Genomic DNA, 14,573 nt, shown 5'->3' with positions numbered 1-14,573 from the left:
ACGACCCCGCTGCCTGCCCCATAGGGGGAGGCCCCTGGGCCTGGTGGTATGCCCAGGGCGTCCTGAAAGCCCACTGGGGTTGCCCCTGCCACTGCTGCTGGTCCACCGGCTCCCGGTGAGATGATCCGACCGACGAGCGGGACCTATGACGGGGCCGTGACCTATATGAAGACCTGGCCGAAGCCACCGACTCGGCCTCCGACTTCGAAGAGTACTCTGATGCTGACCAGGGAGGGGCCGATGAAGCCTGCACCCTTCGCTGGGCTGCCATGGCCGATGGCTTGCCCCTGTGCACCGCACGCGGTGCCAGTGGGGGCATGAGTGGAGGCCTTTGTTGCGGCGGTACTGCGCCCAGCTGCATCTGATAGGCCGGTACATAACCCTCCGGTGCCGTCATGTGCAGCGGCGCCGCGCCCTGCTGCTGCCCTCCCAAGAAGTAAGCAGGGATCGGTGCCGGGAGAGGCATCAGCGTCGGTGCCGTGCGGGGCGCCTGCTGTGGCACCGCAGGTGGCGCATAGTACGGTGCAGGGCCCTGCACTGCCCAGGGGGCCGTCTGCGGCACCGGACCCTGCACCGGTGCCGGTGCCATCGGGAAGGGGCCCGGGGTCGGTGCCGGCATTCATCCCGGCTCCGGTGTCGGTGTTCTTCCCGGCACCAGGAAAAACTGCTGCTGGGCCAAGGCCCCCCTTCGCCCAGAGGGTCCCACGACCCGGCCATAGCCTGCTGGGGGGCACTTGAGGCTGGTGCCGGTGCGGTCTGCTCCTGCGGCACCGGGCCCTCCCCTTCATCCACAGCCATGTGAATGAGGTCCCGGGCCGCCTCAAAAGTTTCTGGGGTGGAGGGCCGACGGACCTCTCCTAGCCCTACGGGCTGCCCCGGGCTCTTGCCCTTGTCCGGGCTGCGCCTCTTTTTGGAGGACTTAGAAGAAAGGTGCCCCTCCTTAGGGCGCACCTTCTGGGCACTCCTCTCTGCCGAGCGTCCCCTCGAGCTCTTGGAGGCCCTCGGCACCGGTGACTGCGATCTGTGCCTCGGTGCCTTGTTGTCTGACGGGGGTGCCGCCGACGGTGCGCTGCGGGCAGAGTGAGGCCGCTCCTCGCTCTGAGGCTGCAGTGCCAACTCCATTAGCAGGAGTTTCAGCCGGGAGTCCCTCTCCTTCTTGGTCCGGGGCTTAAAGCTCTTACAGATAGAGCAGCTTTCAGCCCGATGGGCCTCACCCAAACACTTTAGGCAGTCGGAGTGGGGATCTCCACAGGGCATAGGTTTGGAGCAGGAAGCACAGGGTTTAAAGCCCTGGGGCCCTGGCATGCCCTCCCCTCTCGGGAGGGTTCAACTGCTCCCTTATCTAACTAAATATTTACAACACTTAACAACTACTTAACTAGATAAAAACTTCAACTAGAACTATAATACAACAGATAAGAAATAAGCTGCTAAGAGATAGGCTATCAGCCTGAAGCATGCTCCAGCTACCGTCACCGGGCGGTAAGAAGGAACTGAGGGGTGGGAGGGCCAGCAGGGGTATATATGCACCGTTATACCGGCGCCACTCCAGGGGGCTCCCTGCTGGCCCTATGGATACTGCTAAGGGAAAAAAGCTCCGGAATCTGTGCACGCGGCACGCGTACACCTAATCAGAATGGACATGAACAAGCACTCGAAGAAGAACTTATCCTTGTGATTGTTTTCACTTTAACTATATCTCAATGCTGTGATGTTATAAAAGACCTGATCTGGAGCTGCACCAGTAAAGTTGTATATATACTGCTCTCTTGTGGACAGGAAATTTGGTAATTTCCATGAGTGTCCAGTGACAGAGGTTGAATATCAGAAGGGAACATTTTTGGAGGTGGAGACAAAGTGCACCTGTTGTTAACCTGCAAGGCAAAGTAGGGTCTGGTAGGGCCCTCCGGAGATTGCTTGGGAGGCTAACAGGCTGGTGGAGTCAACAAGCTGACATCTAATTAAGCATATGCAAATCTTCCTCTTGCCAGAGGCAAGGGGAGTAACAAGGTGACTTTCGGTCCTGAGCACCCCGAGAAAGTGCCACATATATCTACAACTTCTGGAATATAGAAGTCCCAAAAAGACTCTGGCCACACCAATCTTCTCCAAGCTCAGACTCCTTGTCCCAATCTACTCCTTTTCCTAACAGACTGGTTTGGCTTTTTTCTTCTTGTATTCAAATCAGACAGCTTCTTTCATCTGACTACCCTTACTGCCAGCAGGGGAGTGACTGAGAGCACAGGTTCCCTGCTCTTACTTCCAGTGCCTGGTCCCATGCGAGCCTAGAGTAGCTGGGAGCAACCATTACAGGGAAGTTTCTTCTCAGTCTCTGGGCCTCTCTGGGCAAGAGCATGCTCAAATGCACTGTGGGGGTGGCTAATATATGGTCTGGTGAGCACTATGAGCAATACAGGGATAGAGCATGCTTAGTATGGCCAGATTCTTCAGAGATTTTAGTTGTTAAGCTCTAACATGTCTCTGCAGAGCATGTGTGAACTGTGATTTTTCAGAGACTTATTACTTAGTCAAACTCAGGTGCATTTTCACAGGTTTGGCAAAAACATATCCCTGACATAAAGGCAACCCTCTGTCAAATTTCAAACTCCTGCTCTAAAGCCTGGGGGCACAACAAGGGAAAAGTCTCCAATTTTTTATATGGTCAAAACAACACATTTTTCTCTAGCCTTGTTCTCAGGAATGACTTGTTGTCTGAAATGTTCTAGTTCTGCTTAAAGCAGACACCCAGCATGGGAAATTTCAGCCCAAATGGTTAAAGTTTACCAAAGTTATAAACATCAAAAACAGGATCTTAAAACAATAAATGTATGGTATCACTAATAGGCAGTACTATCAGACCTGCTTGTGACACAGTTACTTAACTACTAATGCTATAATTTTAGAAGCCATCTGACAAATTATCACTGCACTAGACTTTTACCTCTAGAGACCTATCTTCAAACCCTGTGTCAGGTCACTTGTGAACAAGGTTTCAATGAGCATATTTAACTTAGGACTATATCACATAACTAACAGAAAACTTGGCACTGTTCTTCATCACTGATCATCTTTGCTTAGAAGAGGCACAGAACTGAATAGCAGGCAATGACAGAGATGTGCAATGATGTATTGTGTAGAGAACCTTGCACAGAACCAGTCTAATGCTTTCAAGTGTCATCAGTTCCTTGCTTGATGAAGCATCAAGTTGCCCAACATTTAAAAAACAGTATTATTTTGTTTACATGTGAATGTGTTTTGAGTTTTAATATGTAAGCCATAAAACTAAAAATAATTATTCCAGACACACAATTCTATTTTTAATGTATATCTAGATTGCCTTCAAGAAAGTAATATTGCATCATTATCCATAAGGACACATTTACTGCTCTTCATTTTTTCTTTTGAATTCACATCTTTTTGTAAATTTTAAAAGCCGTCTTTGGGATACCTGGGATTGGGAAAATATCAACTTTTTTCAACCCTCCCCCGCCCCCCCACAACAACTGTGAAAAGACTGAGAGTTAAACTGATCTAGATTTGACTGGGTACTCACTCGGTCACATAGCTCTTCAAATGTGAAGTCTGCAATGGTTCCACAAGCTTTATTCAGCTTCAGCTCTCTGCCTTGCACTTTTAGAATCCTTGGTCTAGTTACTATGGGAACATGAACAAAGACTCAATCTTGTCTGGATAATTACTATAAAATTCATCTCTTACAGATAGGAAATGCATAGCTTGATGAATAATAGCACATGATTCAACACATAAATTAGACAAAATGCTGATACAATGACTGCCACTTGAGTGTGGCATCAACCCATATACAGCAATGGAACTTATTAATTGGTCAGTGGAGATTGGGCATTGTGTTCTAAATGTATTCTCTTTCAAGAGAAATTAACTTACGTACAATCATTTTGTTTCTGAGCCAGCTCATCAAACAACTTATCCATGACAGCCTCCACATCAGCTTCACTTGTGCTACAGAGAAAAGAATAATAGAATATGAAATTAATAACACTTGAAGCCAACATCAAACAGCTGCCTGAGCCTGCTTAGCTTTTTGCCCATAAAAAAAAGAGAACAGGATGTTATGCTCTAAATACAAACATTAGATTTAGAATACACTTAAAAGCAGAGAATATTAACTCTCAGGTAGATGATTCTGCCTTATTTGCATACACTGAAAGACTTATGTGTTTTGAGCTGTTTCCAGTAATGAGGCAATACAGGCAAAGCAAATCTATTAACACTATGTGTACACAATGACAAAAAAGGCTTCTGGCTCTATCCTGCATGCAAAATAAGAGCAAATAGACAAGGCACAGCAAAGCAGTTAAGCATCTGAAGACATACCCTTTGAAATCTGTGACAGCGAATATTCTGACATTAAATATTTAAATGTATTTTTAAAGAAAAATTCAAATCAAATTGACTGTGCTAATCAAAGTTAAATTATCAGCTCAGAAATGCCAATCTGATCAATCAGCAACATTAATAATTTGATCAGGTTTCTTCCATTATTTGGGAAAGATCAGTTATAAAATAGCAAAGCTTCTTACAAAATTTCATTGTGGAGCAGCCAAACAAACTTTCTGCTTATCTGGTGGCGACGAGGAGTATTAAGAAAACTGTTCCATCACAGAATATTTTTTATTCTAATTAGATTAAATCATAACAAATTTTTGATTCAGAGGCTACAATGTGCAGGAAGTATATGAATGCAGTTTTTTAGGTGGATATTTCATTCGTAAAATTCCACATAATTCCTGAGAAAACCTGTTTTGGAAGCTAAGAGCGAAACCAAGAAAGTTTATTTCAAGCTTGACTCTCATAACTTTGGTGATTATATACTGAGTCTGTTTTAAGAGGAGTGGAAAATAGTTTTAGCCACATTTATTTATAATAATAGACTATGTAGATTATGAAGGAAGAAGAGGATTGTGTTTTATAACATAATTGTAAGTGATAACTCTATATCTGTAATATGTAGGTGTCCTAATGACTGTCTTCATTAAAAAATTGTGTTGTGTCAAAGTACACCTAGAGGAGTCATGTTTGATGTTATACACAACTTTGCAGTCACTGTAGACAGAAACAAGCAGGGCCGGCCCACAACATTTTGGCACCTGACGGGGGAACTCAAATGATGACCCCATGCCACCTTTTCTCCTGCCTGCCTATTATGTCTCTTGTGCCGTCCTTCCTCCAGCACAGCACACCACTCTGTGCATCTAGAGCAGAGAGAATACATATGCACCAACAGCAGATACAATTTTCTACTCTCTGGGTCCTAGTGGTGCCCTCCTCACAGTCTGGCACCTGAGGCGGCGCCTCAGTTCGCCTCATGGTAAGGCCAGCCCTGGGAACAAGTGTGTTTAACATTGCAGCAGTTGGTCATGGGTAAATCCTGCTTGAACCAACAGAAATGTAATTGTAGGAAATATTAATACTAAATTGTTTCTATGGTTGCTATAAAATTAATAAACTGATCTATCATCTATAAGAGGTATGAAGCTTTTAATGGAATGCTAGTCCCTATTTAACTTTTAAAACTTTTTCAGGTCACATTTTTCTATATGAAGCCTTGAAAAAAAATTGCAGCTGTAAACGTTTTGTAAATTACAGAATGCTAAGCTTGATCTTTCCTTATAGTATCCCCCTTCTTACAAAAGAAGGTGCTTCAACTCCAAACTTCTATAGCCACTCCCCATCAATAATCAGAAGACATAATCACTACTCCCCCCCCCCCCCCGACAAAATACAAAAGGGCATCTTAATCTTAATTTAAAAAACAAGAAAAAAGGAAGCTTCTGGTATTCAGTAGAATGATACTACTATTGAGGGTGGAGTCTTATTTTGGTATTTCAGATGTGTGGTACTTACTTTGTAGGTAGAGCCTGGAAAATTACTACTACCATCACCTCAGCCCACTCTATGTGACCATCAAACACAGACACATTTCCATTTTTCAGGACACACTCATACCCTGTTTATCAAAATTAAGACTGTACTGATCTAGACATTGGGTGTGATCATGTTGGGCAAGAATCAGTCAAGGCAGGCAGAAGGAAGTGCATGGGAGAATTGACAGAAAAATATTTCTGAGATCTAACAAAAATGGCAATACTGCCTCTGCAAAGGCTGCAGGTCCAGGTACCTGTAAGAGAAATGTGTATTCCTATAGAGACAGTAGGAAAGGGTGGCAAAATATATTCATCCCTCCAAGGATTCTATTCATTTTCATTTGTTTCACCATACACTACCTTGTGGGCTCAAGAGGCAAACAGAATCATTCTAGCTACAGAAAGCTGGATGGGACTGCCTTTAGCCCCCAACATTATCATTAAGTTTTGCAACTGAGTATCATGAAGCACTAAATACAGGGCACTAAGTCTTGGGGCCAATGTGTATGCCTTGGTTTAAATTGGGAGCTGTAACTGCAGGTCAAATGCTTGCTCTTAATTTATGTGCCTTATAAGCAACCACATAAAATTTTCAGCCTCATAGGTGCAGAAGCAAACAAGACAGATCCAAAGTCAGTGCCCCTCTTGGACAAAAGGCCAGAGGATAGACATGGGAAGCAAGGACCAGATGGGGAGGGATTGGGAAGAGGCTGGGAAGACCTGGAAACTAGGGCTAGAACGAGACCATGCTGGGGTGGTTAAGATTGATTACAGTCTGTATTTCTAAGAAAATACAGAAAAGCCCTACACAAAAGGACTGGAACTAAGCTGGTGCCTGGAGCATGATTTCATCTTCTCCAAACAATAGATCTGGCCACTTGCTTCCACACTCCTTGCCCACAGAAGCTAAGTAAGCCAGATCCACATTTACAGCCTTAGAATAAAAAAAGCGGCTTTTGACCTCTTGGCTCCCACTGGATTCATTATGGATTCATCAAATGTTTGTTCATTAAGCTTAAGGCCCTGAACCTGCCAAAATTTATACCTGCAGAGTGAAGTCAGTGAGACTATTCACAGAGATGAAGTTAATAAGTGACAAAATCCTTGTAGGATTGGGGCCTTAAGAAGTGCAATTTTGATGCAAGAATTCTAACAATAAATAAAAGCAGTCCAACTCAATGTATTCAGAAAAAAGGAAAAAACTTTCCAGTATATAAATCCTCTTCCACCACATTTTTTTAAATAAAGTACATACTCAATAGTAATTTCACTGTTGTAATTTTCCCACCTAGTTCTTTCTACATCTACAGAAACAACTGTAACTCTTTAATTTTATTATGCAGTACAGGAATGTTTAATTTCAAGAGGTCTGTCTCCCAGGTTGAAGTCCCTGAATGTGTTCATATACCTTTGTTACCAGAAACATATTTTTCTGCTACATTGTAATTACTCTATGGGCAAGAAGATACTACAGCTATAAATGTAATTTAAAATCAATTTGTGTTGGCTGGCACTGACCTAATGATAGGTTTTACCTTAAAAACAACCTGGCAAAAACAGAGTCTGTGATGCATAGGTGTTGCAATATTTTAATTCAAAGAGAAGATGCTTCTATCAGGCAGATGCATCCACTTGTACTTATGGCTGTATTGTTTATCATTTAAATATTTTTATTGTGTTCAAATACAGCGTAAACACTAAAGTAAATTCATCATGGTAAATCTAAACAGATCATCTGTCAAAATAAGATTTTTTTTATACCCGCAATGGGAACACCCAACATTAAATGAATCCTTGTCAGATTTCAATAAATACTTAATTACTTTAATACAATACGGATGTTCTCCTATTATAAGTGAATTGTACACTCTCCTAGAAGAGGATATTCATTACTTTCTAACCATCTGTCACTTCAATTCTCCAAACACCACACCTCCCCAAAAATCTAATTAGTTTTGATTCTGTTGCACACTGTAAATGAAGCTAGTGCAGATATTGAAAATATAGTTTAATGAAGATAACATCATGGCATAATGGAAAGCAGTCTGTCTTATAAAATGGATCAGAAGGCAAAGAGAAGAAGTCACATACTGCTAATTGTTTTATTCATTTTCTTCTCCTAGAGGAAGTTGTTGGCTATTAAGAACAAAACAAAAAAAAACAAAAAAAAAGAGGGGGGGACGGGACAAAAATTCCACAATAAATCAACTTACAGGTAGTAAAGTTTCCCAGCTGCAGGAAGAACCCGTTTCCTATAGTCTATTCCAGAATCAAGTTGGACTGTGCTGCAGTATTTCTACAAGAAACGAAACATGTAATGATTACTTTACTCAAATTAGGGAATGCAGGTCTATGAAAAAAAAAACCTAAGATACTAAAATCATACTAACAGAACATAGTATGGAAACAAAGAAGTCCTCTACAACTACTAATCTGTAGCAATCTTTTTTGTGCAACCAAGATTACAGAATTTTTTTAACTTGACAAACAGTTAACTTGACAATACAGTTTTTAAACCCACCAACTAATCTAAGTTTTGTTGGGACAAGGACTGAAGCACAGAACACAAAGAATTAAATTTTGTCCACAGACCAGTATTTCTCAAAATGGTCTGCAAAACCATTTTTAGAAACCTGATGACTGGCCGCTTCAGTGTATTTATTTACCGGCTCCATGGCTACAGAGCCTTGCAGCTCCCATTGGCTCCAGTTTGCCATTTGCAGCCAAGAGGAGCCGTGGGAAGTGGCGTTGGCTGGGCTGCTGCTTCCTGCAGCTCTCCTTGGCTGCAAACGGTGAACTGGAGCCAATGGAAGCCGTGGGGCTCCATGGTCTCAGAGCTGGTAAGTAAACACACTGGATCAGCCAGTTAGCAGGTTTCTTAAAGTGGTTTCATGGACCACTTTGTGAAACACTGCCATAGACCAATTATTTTCTCAAGCCCAACTGATGCAATTCATAATAAAGAACATATTTTAAAACCATAATGTATTAATGATCACTAACTCATCCACTATCATAATTATTTGAGCAGAAAGCATAAAACCAATAGTACCAGCTTGCATACTCTGTGGGTGAAATCCTGGCCCCATAGAATTCAATAGCAATCCTCATCCATTAACTTCAGTGGGGCAGTATTTCACCCTTTGGCAGGGACCATGTGTTTGGGGATGGGATTTCTTTTTCAGTTTTTGTTTTTTGTCAAGTACCAAGAACACATTTGGGCACTGTACAACCAGCAACCACAGGAGTCTCATGAAAAGAAAGATCTTTACGAGGAAGATCTGAATAGATAAACCTGACTCAACAAGACAATGAACAATGAAGCAGATTTTTTTCAGACAGCTCAATGCTATTACCCAGAATTCCACAAATCAATAGAGTATCAACTACATAAAACTGTTGTGTACCTCAGCTTCCCCCTGTATTAATAGATTAATCTTTTACACTCTTATGTTAACACTCTTGTTTCACACTATGTTTATGAGAATCTTTTCATGAAGTATATCTATGACTGTTCAACTAGGTCTGGCCATTGATCAAAATTATTTTAAGCAGATAACTAATACAAGTGTCAAATCTAGTCTATAATGACTAGATTGCAGAAGGAATATGTAAAGGAAACCTTAGAACTACCCTCACTATTAATCTAGGAACAATCCTTTTTTGATTAGTGTGCTGCTTTCCTAGGAGTTACTGATTAAAAAACCTTCACAGGACAGGACTGTGAAGATAGGGAGTCTTGCCATCACTTTGTAATTTCCTTGGCCATATTTTGATTTAGGCTTCTTCCTCCTTTTATAAAGCGTAAGAATAAGGAAAAAAGTGAAAAGGCCACCTTAAAAGCACAGGAAAGAGAAATATTAAAAATGCCTGAGAAGGAAAACAAAAACCAACTACACCCTCCAAAAACCAAAACAGCAACAACAAAACTGTACCACAATCACCAAATAGCAAATCATGCAGCTGAACCATCACTGCTAGTTTGTTCACACTGCACTATAGGTTCTAACAATGGTGTTACTTCACTAGTTCAACTACCAATGGTTCAATTGGCTAGAGAAGATGCTCTGAATAGTTTCACTTTGCTGATGAGGAATGAGGACTGATTATTTAGACTACTGTTATGAGCAGAGTGAATCCTTGTAACAGGTTGCATTAAAAGCTCCTTCGAACTGATGTGTGATTAAGTTCCCTGAGACAGGATTGCTGCACACATCTAAAGCAAAATCTGACTGAGTCTGCCCAGAAACTTACACTAGGTTCGTCTGGGTATTGTGACCAGGTGTGTGGGGATGGAGGTGGCAGAGATGGGAAGAGAACACCCAGAAAAAAAGCATGACGTAGCAGCAGAAAGCACAATGGCTGTCTTTAGAAGAGGTTTTTATGTCAGGGTAGAGGCTGAAAAAACTGCTCTTGGTTTTATGAGTAAAAAAAGTTGCTCCCTGCAATATAAAAATACCTATCACCAATTTCTATTCCCAACAGTAGTACGCACTGGGCCCCAAAAATTGAATATTAAATGTGTCAAAAAGGGGCAACTCTGCTGAAGTTGGCAGAAGTATGTTAGCATTTGTTGCTAATATAATTCATGACTTGTTTGGCTAATGGGGTATTTACCTATCTGAAGAAAGTATGAGTTACTTTTAATCATCCCTATGATTTCATCTGTATAGAGAAGGAGTTTATGGAGTTGAGAATCATGAATTATCAATAACAGCTACAAAGTACCTTTGTTGTGTTTTATTTGCAAACCTTTTGTTTGTTCACTTTTTTCCTGTATATATGGCTTGCCTCCATTGTTCATAGTTTAGAAATCTTTTTTAGAAATGAAAAAACTGGAACAGCGAATTGGTGTATTGATATTAAATATAAAATGACAGATATAGGACCACATAAAATCTATTCTGAAAATATCTGTATTAGAAACACAAACAAGCAGACTAACTGAAATATCAAACCATGGTGACTTTAACCAGGAGGGCAACAAAACATGTACACTTCAGGGACATGAATTATACATCTTGCGGGTTTCCATTTTCTGTGCTGTGCTCATGTGCAGGGGTGGAGAACCACAGAATTAATTTAGGGAACTGGAGAACAGAAGCAATCCAATAGGGAGTTCTTTGTCACTATGCTATACTGAGCAAGTGGTACAAGCACAGGTCTAAAGTCTGTAACAGAGATACTGGTTTCCTCTTTAGAAACCTTTTGGCATTTATTAAATATTTCTCTTTGGAGTGGTTGGTGCTCACATCTGTCATGGCAGATATAATTCTTCGTCAGGCCCATTTTGCTAGGCACTGTATACAAAGAAGAAAAGAGTAACCCCTGCACCAAAGAGTTCACAGTCTAGCTGGCAAACATGGTCATAAGAAATCTTTCTATGATTTCTGCTAATTAGATTGCAAGCTCTTTAGGGCTTAAACATGTGTATTCATTTGCATGTGTGACCTTGCACAATGAGGCCCTGATATAGGACTAGGGCATCTAGCTGTTACTACTACCAAACAAATTAACAATATAAATAAAAGAATGGGTCGCTGGACAGTAACATGGAAGAAGCTGATATTGGCAAAAACAGCACACAAATGACTTCTAGTATCTGCAGTATATTGCACATACTTGCCCCCATGCAGTAGAGTGCAAAATATAGATGAGACAGAACACTTAAAACAGTGACTGATGCACTGTGTGTTGGTAGCAGGAATCCTATTTGCACCATGGGGATATAATACCAGTGCTTCCCATCCACACTTGCACTGGTGGAGCTGGTATAGTGTGGAATCACAAGGTGGTTAGTTTACCTCAAAGCAAGACAAATTTAAATGGTGGTAGAATTCCATGCCCTGTGGGGAGACAAAGTGACTGAAGGAGAGACCTAGTTCCCTCCTTTTCCTCCCACCCCCCCGAAGTGTAAAGGAGACAAAAGAGATTTTCATTCCAGGTTTCTCTAAAGTAGACACTGCCACTGTTGAAGGAGTTTAACAAATCTCAAGTTTTGTTTCCATATTTGTAAACCGGGAATAACATTGACTTATCTACCTCACAGGAATGTTGTGAGGTTACAGTTAACACTTTGCAAAGAGCTCTATTAGGGGGAAATGCTGTAAGTGTTAAGTATTAGGAAATGTAACTGGTATGTATTATAAAAAGAATGAACATATGCATTAGAAATATTGTATAAATTCAGAATTGAGGGTTTTAAACATTTGAGATTTATAAAAGATGAAGATTTACATATATGAGAAAGTAAAAATCATGGTAGGGCTATAAGCATGTGATTGTATGAAAATGAAAATATGTGTATTGGTCACAGGTACGAATAGTGAACAGTACAGAAAATAAATAAATATATATATAAATGAATTGTGGCCTTTTCTTCCCCCTTAGAGAGGCCTGTAAAGCTTTATTTATGAATTTGATAAAAGGAAAAAAATATTAAATTTTACAGACTCTACATGTTGTTAAATACATTGTCACAGACTTCCCAGCCTTTTATCCTTAATCTTTTATTAACATTAAAAAAAAACTAATAGGAACTATAGGTTTTAATTTCTTTCTCTTTGGATAACTAACTTCTCCATCTTCGGACTGATTAAACCCTACAAATGTGATTGCATTCTCATACTCACTAATCACCACCAAGAAATCCTAATCAGCAGCAAAAGAACTTTAACTGTAGTCCTCAGATTGTTGGTCCTTAATTGTTAAAGCCACAATCCTAACTATTGGTTTACATTTGTAAAATGGAGCTTTAAACTTTCGGATTTCACCTGCCTATGCTAGATTTCTCTGAACTTTGTCCCTAAATAAAAGCTTCAGATCAGACCTTAGTGGCCTTTTGCTACTACCCATGGTTTCCAACAATTTCTCTGTAAAATGAAGGTATTTAAGGACTGTGACTTCTTACCCCATCCAATTCAAATGCATAAAATTAATCAGCCTTACAATTTATTTTGAACTTGTTTATGTATTTATGTATACAAAGGACAAATACAATTACAGTCTGAAAATGCAATTAGTAAGTTAAAAATAGAGAGTTATTGTGTACTCATTAACATATAAGTGGGAGAAAAAGCTTCTGACTCTGGACAGAAAAAACGTGCAGCCTCAGGTGCCGGTAGACAGCAGTAAAAAAGAGACCATAAAACTCAGAACTGCCTACTGGAACTATTTTACACTTTGAATAGCTCTACAACCTCTCTATGTAATCTGTTCCAGTGTTTACCTGCCCTCACAGTTAGGAAGATCTTCCTAATATCTAACCTCAATCTCCTGTGCTGTAATTCAAGCCTTTTTACTTTTTCATTCTGTCCCCAGTGTCCTAAGAACAACTTGTCACCCTTTGAAGATTGTTAGCATGTCCTCCCCAGTCCATAGTTCTGCCTGCGGGACACCTGGACAAGAGCAACCCCTGTCCGTGGCAGGCCCCTTGCAGGGCTGGAGCAGCCCCCTGCCTGCAGGAGACAGGGAGCTGCTCCAGACCCCATTGGTTACTGGTTAGGGGTGTTAACCTTTCACATCCCTAATACAAAACAATCATATTTCCCTTCCCTTCTCCTTTCCCTCCCTTCCAATCTTGAATGGAAGGTCATATTTTCTGGACTTTTAATAATTTTTGTTGCTCTCCCCTGGACTTTTTCCAACTTGTCCACACCTTTTCTGAAGTGTTTTGTGCAGAACTGGACACGGTACTCCCATTAAGACCTTTTTAGTGCTAAGTTGTGTGGAAGAATACCTTCTCATATTTTGCTTATAACATTCCTGAAAATTCATCCCAGAATTATGTTTGCTTTTTTTTGGAACAGCATAAATATATTAAAATATTAAATACAATATTTTTATTTAATATTTAGTTTGTGATTCACTATAACTTCCAGATCCTTTTCTGCATTACTTCTTCCTATGCAGTTATTTCCCATTTTGCAGTTGTGCAATTGATTATGCCTTCCTAAGTGGATTACTTTGCATTTAGCCTTATTGAATTTCATCCTGTTTATTTCAGACCATTTCTCTTGTTTGTCCCAATCATTTTGAATTCTAATCATGTCCTCCAAAGTCCTTGCAACCCCTCACATCTTAGAATTGTCTGCAAATTTTACAAATGTACTCGTTGCCATTATCCAAATCATTTATGAAGACATTGAAAAGAACTGGATCCAGGACAGATTTCTGTGGGATCCCATTTGATATGCTCTTCAGTTTGACTGTGGATTACTGATAACTATGTGCACTTTTCCAACCAGTTGTGAACTCTCCTTATAGTAGGCACATCAAGGCTTTCCTTCCCTCAGAAGCAGATCATGTCAGACAGTATAGTCATATCACCACTACTTCTTCCCTTCTATCCACGAGACTTATTACCTCTAAAAGAACAATGTTAGGTTGGTCTGACATTATTTGTTCCTGACAAGTCTATAGTGACTGTTACTTACCACATTATTTTCCTTTAGGTGCTTTCAAACTGATTAATTGTGCCATTATCTTTCCAGGTGCCGAAGTATTCCCTGTATTGTCCTTATTCCCCCTTTCATAGAAAGATACAATATTTACCCTTTTCCAGTCCTCTGGGATTAATCCTGACTAACAGAAGTTCTCAGTGATAGTAACTAATGGATCAAAGGTCTTTTCAATCATTTCCTTTAAGACCCCTAACTTGTCTAAGTC

At 40.7% G+C, this 14,573-nt stretch overlaps 1 protein-coding gene across 3 annotated transcripts in view; it reads right to left on the bottom strand.

Moving 5' to 3' along the window:
- AFG1L (AFG1 like ATPase) overlaps positions 1 to 14,573 on the bottom strand; it is a 129,401-nt gene that overhangs the window by 42,283 nt on the left and 72,545 nt on the right. For all 3 annotated transcript variants that reach the window (XM_075923095.1, XM_075923093.1, XM_075923094.1), the window contains 3 exons: positions 8,120 to 8,202; positions 3,911 to 3,981; positions 3,554 to 3,654 (listed from right to left, as the gene is read on the bottom strand). In XM_075923095.1, coding sequence (XP_075779210.1) covers positions 3,554 to 3,654; positions 3,911 to 3,981; positions 8,120 to 8,202 — 255 coding nt within the window. The remainder of the gene's footprint in view (positions 1 to 3,553; positions 3,655 to 3,910; positions 3,982 to 8,119; positions 8,203 to 14,573) is intronic.

Source organism: Pelodiscus sinensis, chromosome 3 (assembly GCF_049634645.1).
Source record: "Pelodiscus sinensis isolate JC-2024 chromosome 3, ASM4963464v1, whole genome shotgun sequence".
Classification (NCBI taxonomy): domain Eukaryota; kingdom Metazoa; phylum Chordata; order Testudines; family Trionychidae; genus Pelodiscus; species Pelodiscus sinensis.
Note: the sequence above shows the minus strand (reverse complement) of the source record. Positions and strands in the feature narration are given on the sequence as shown.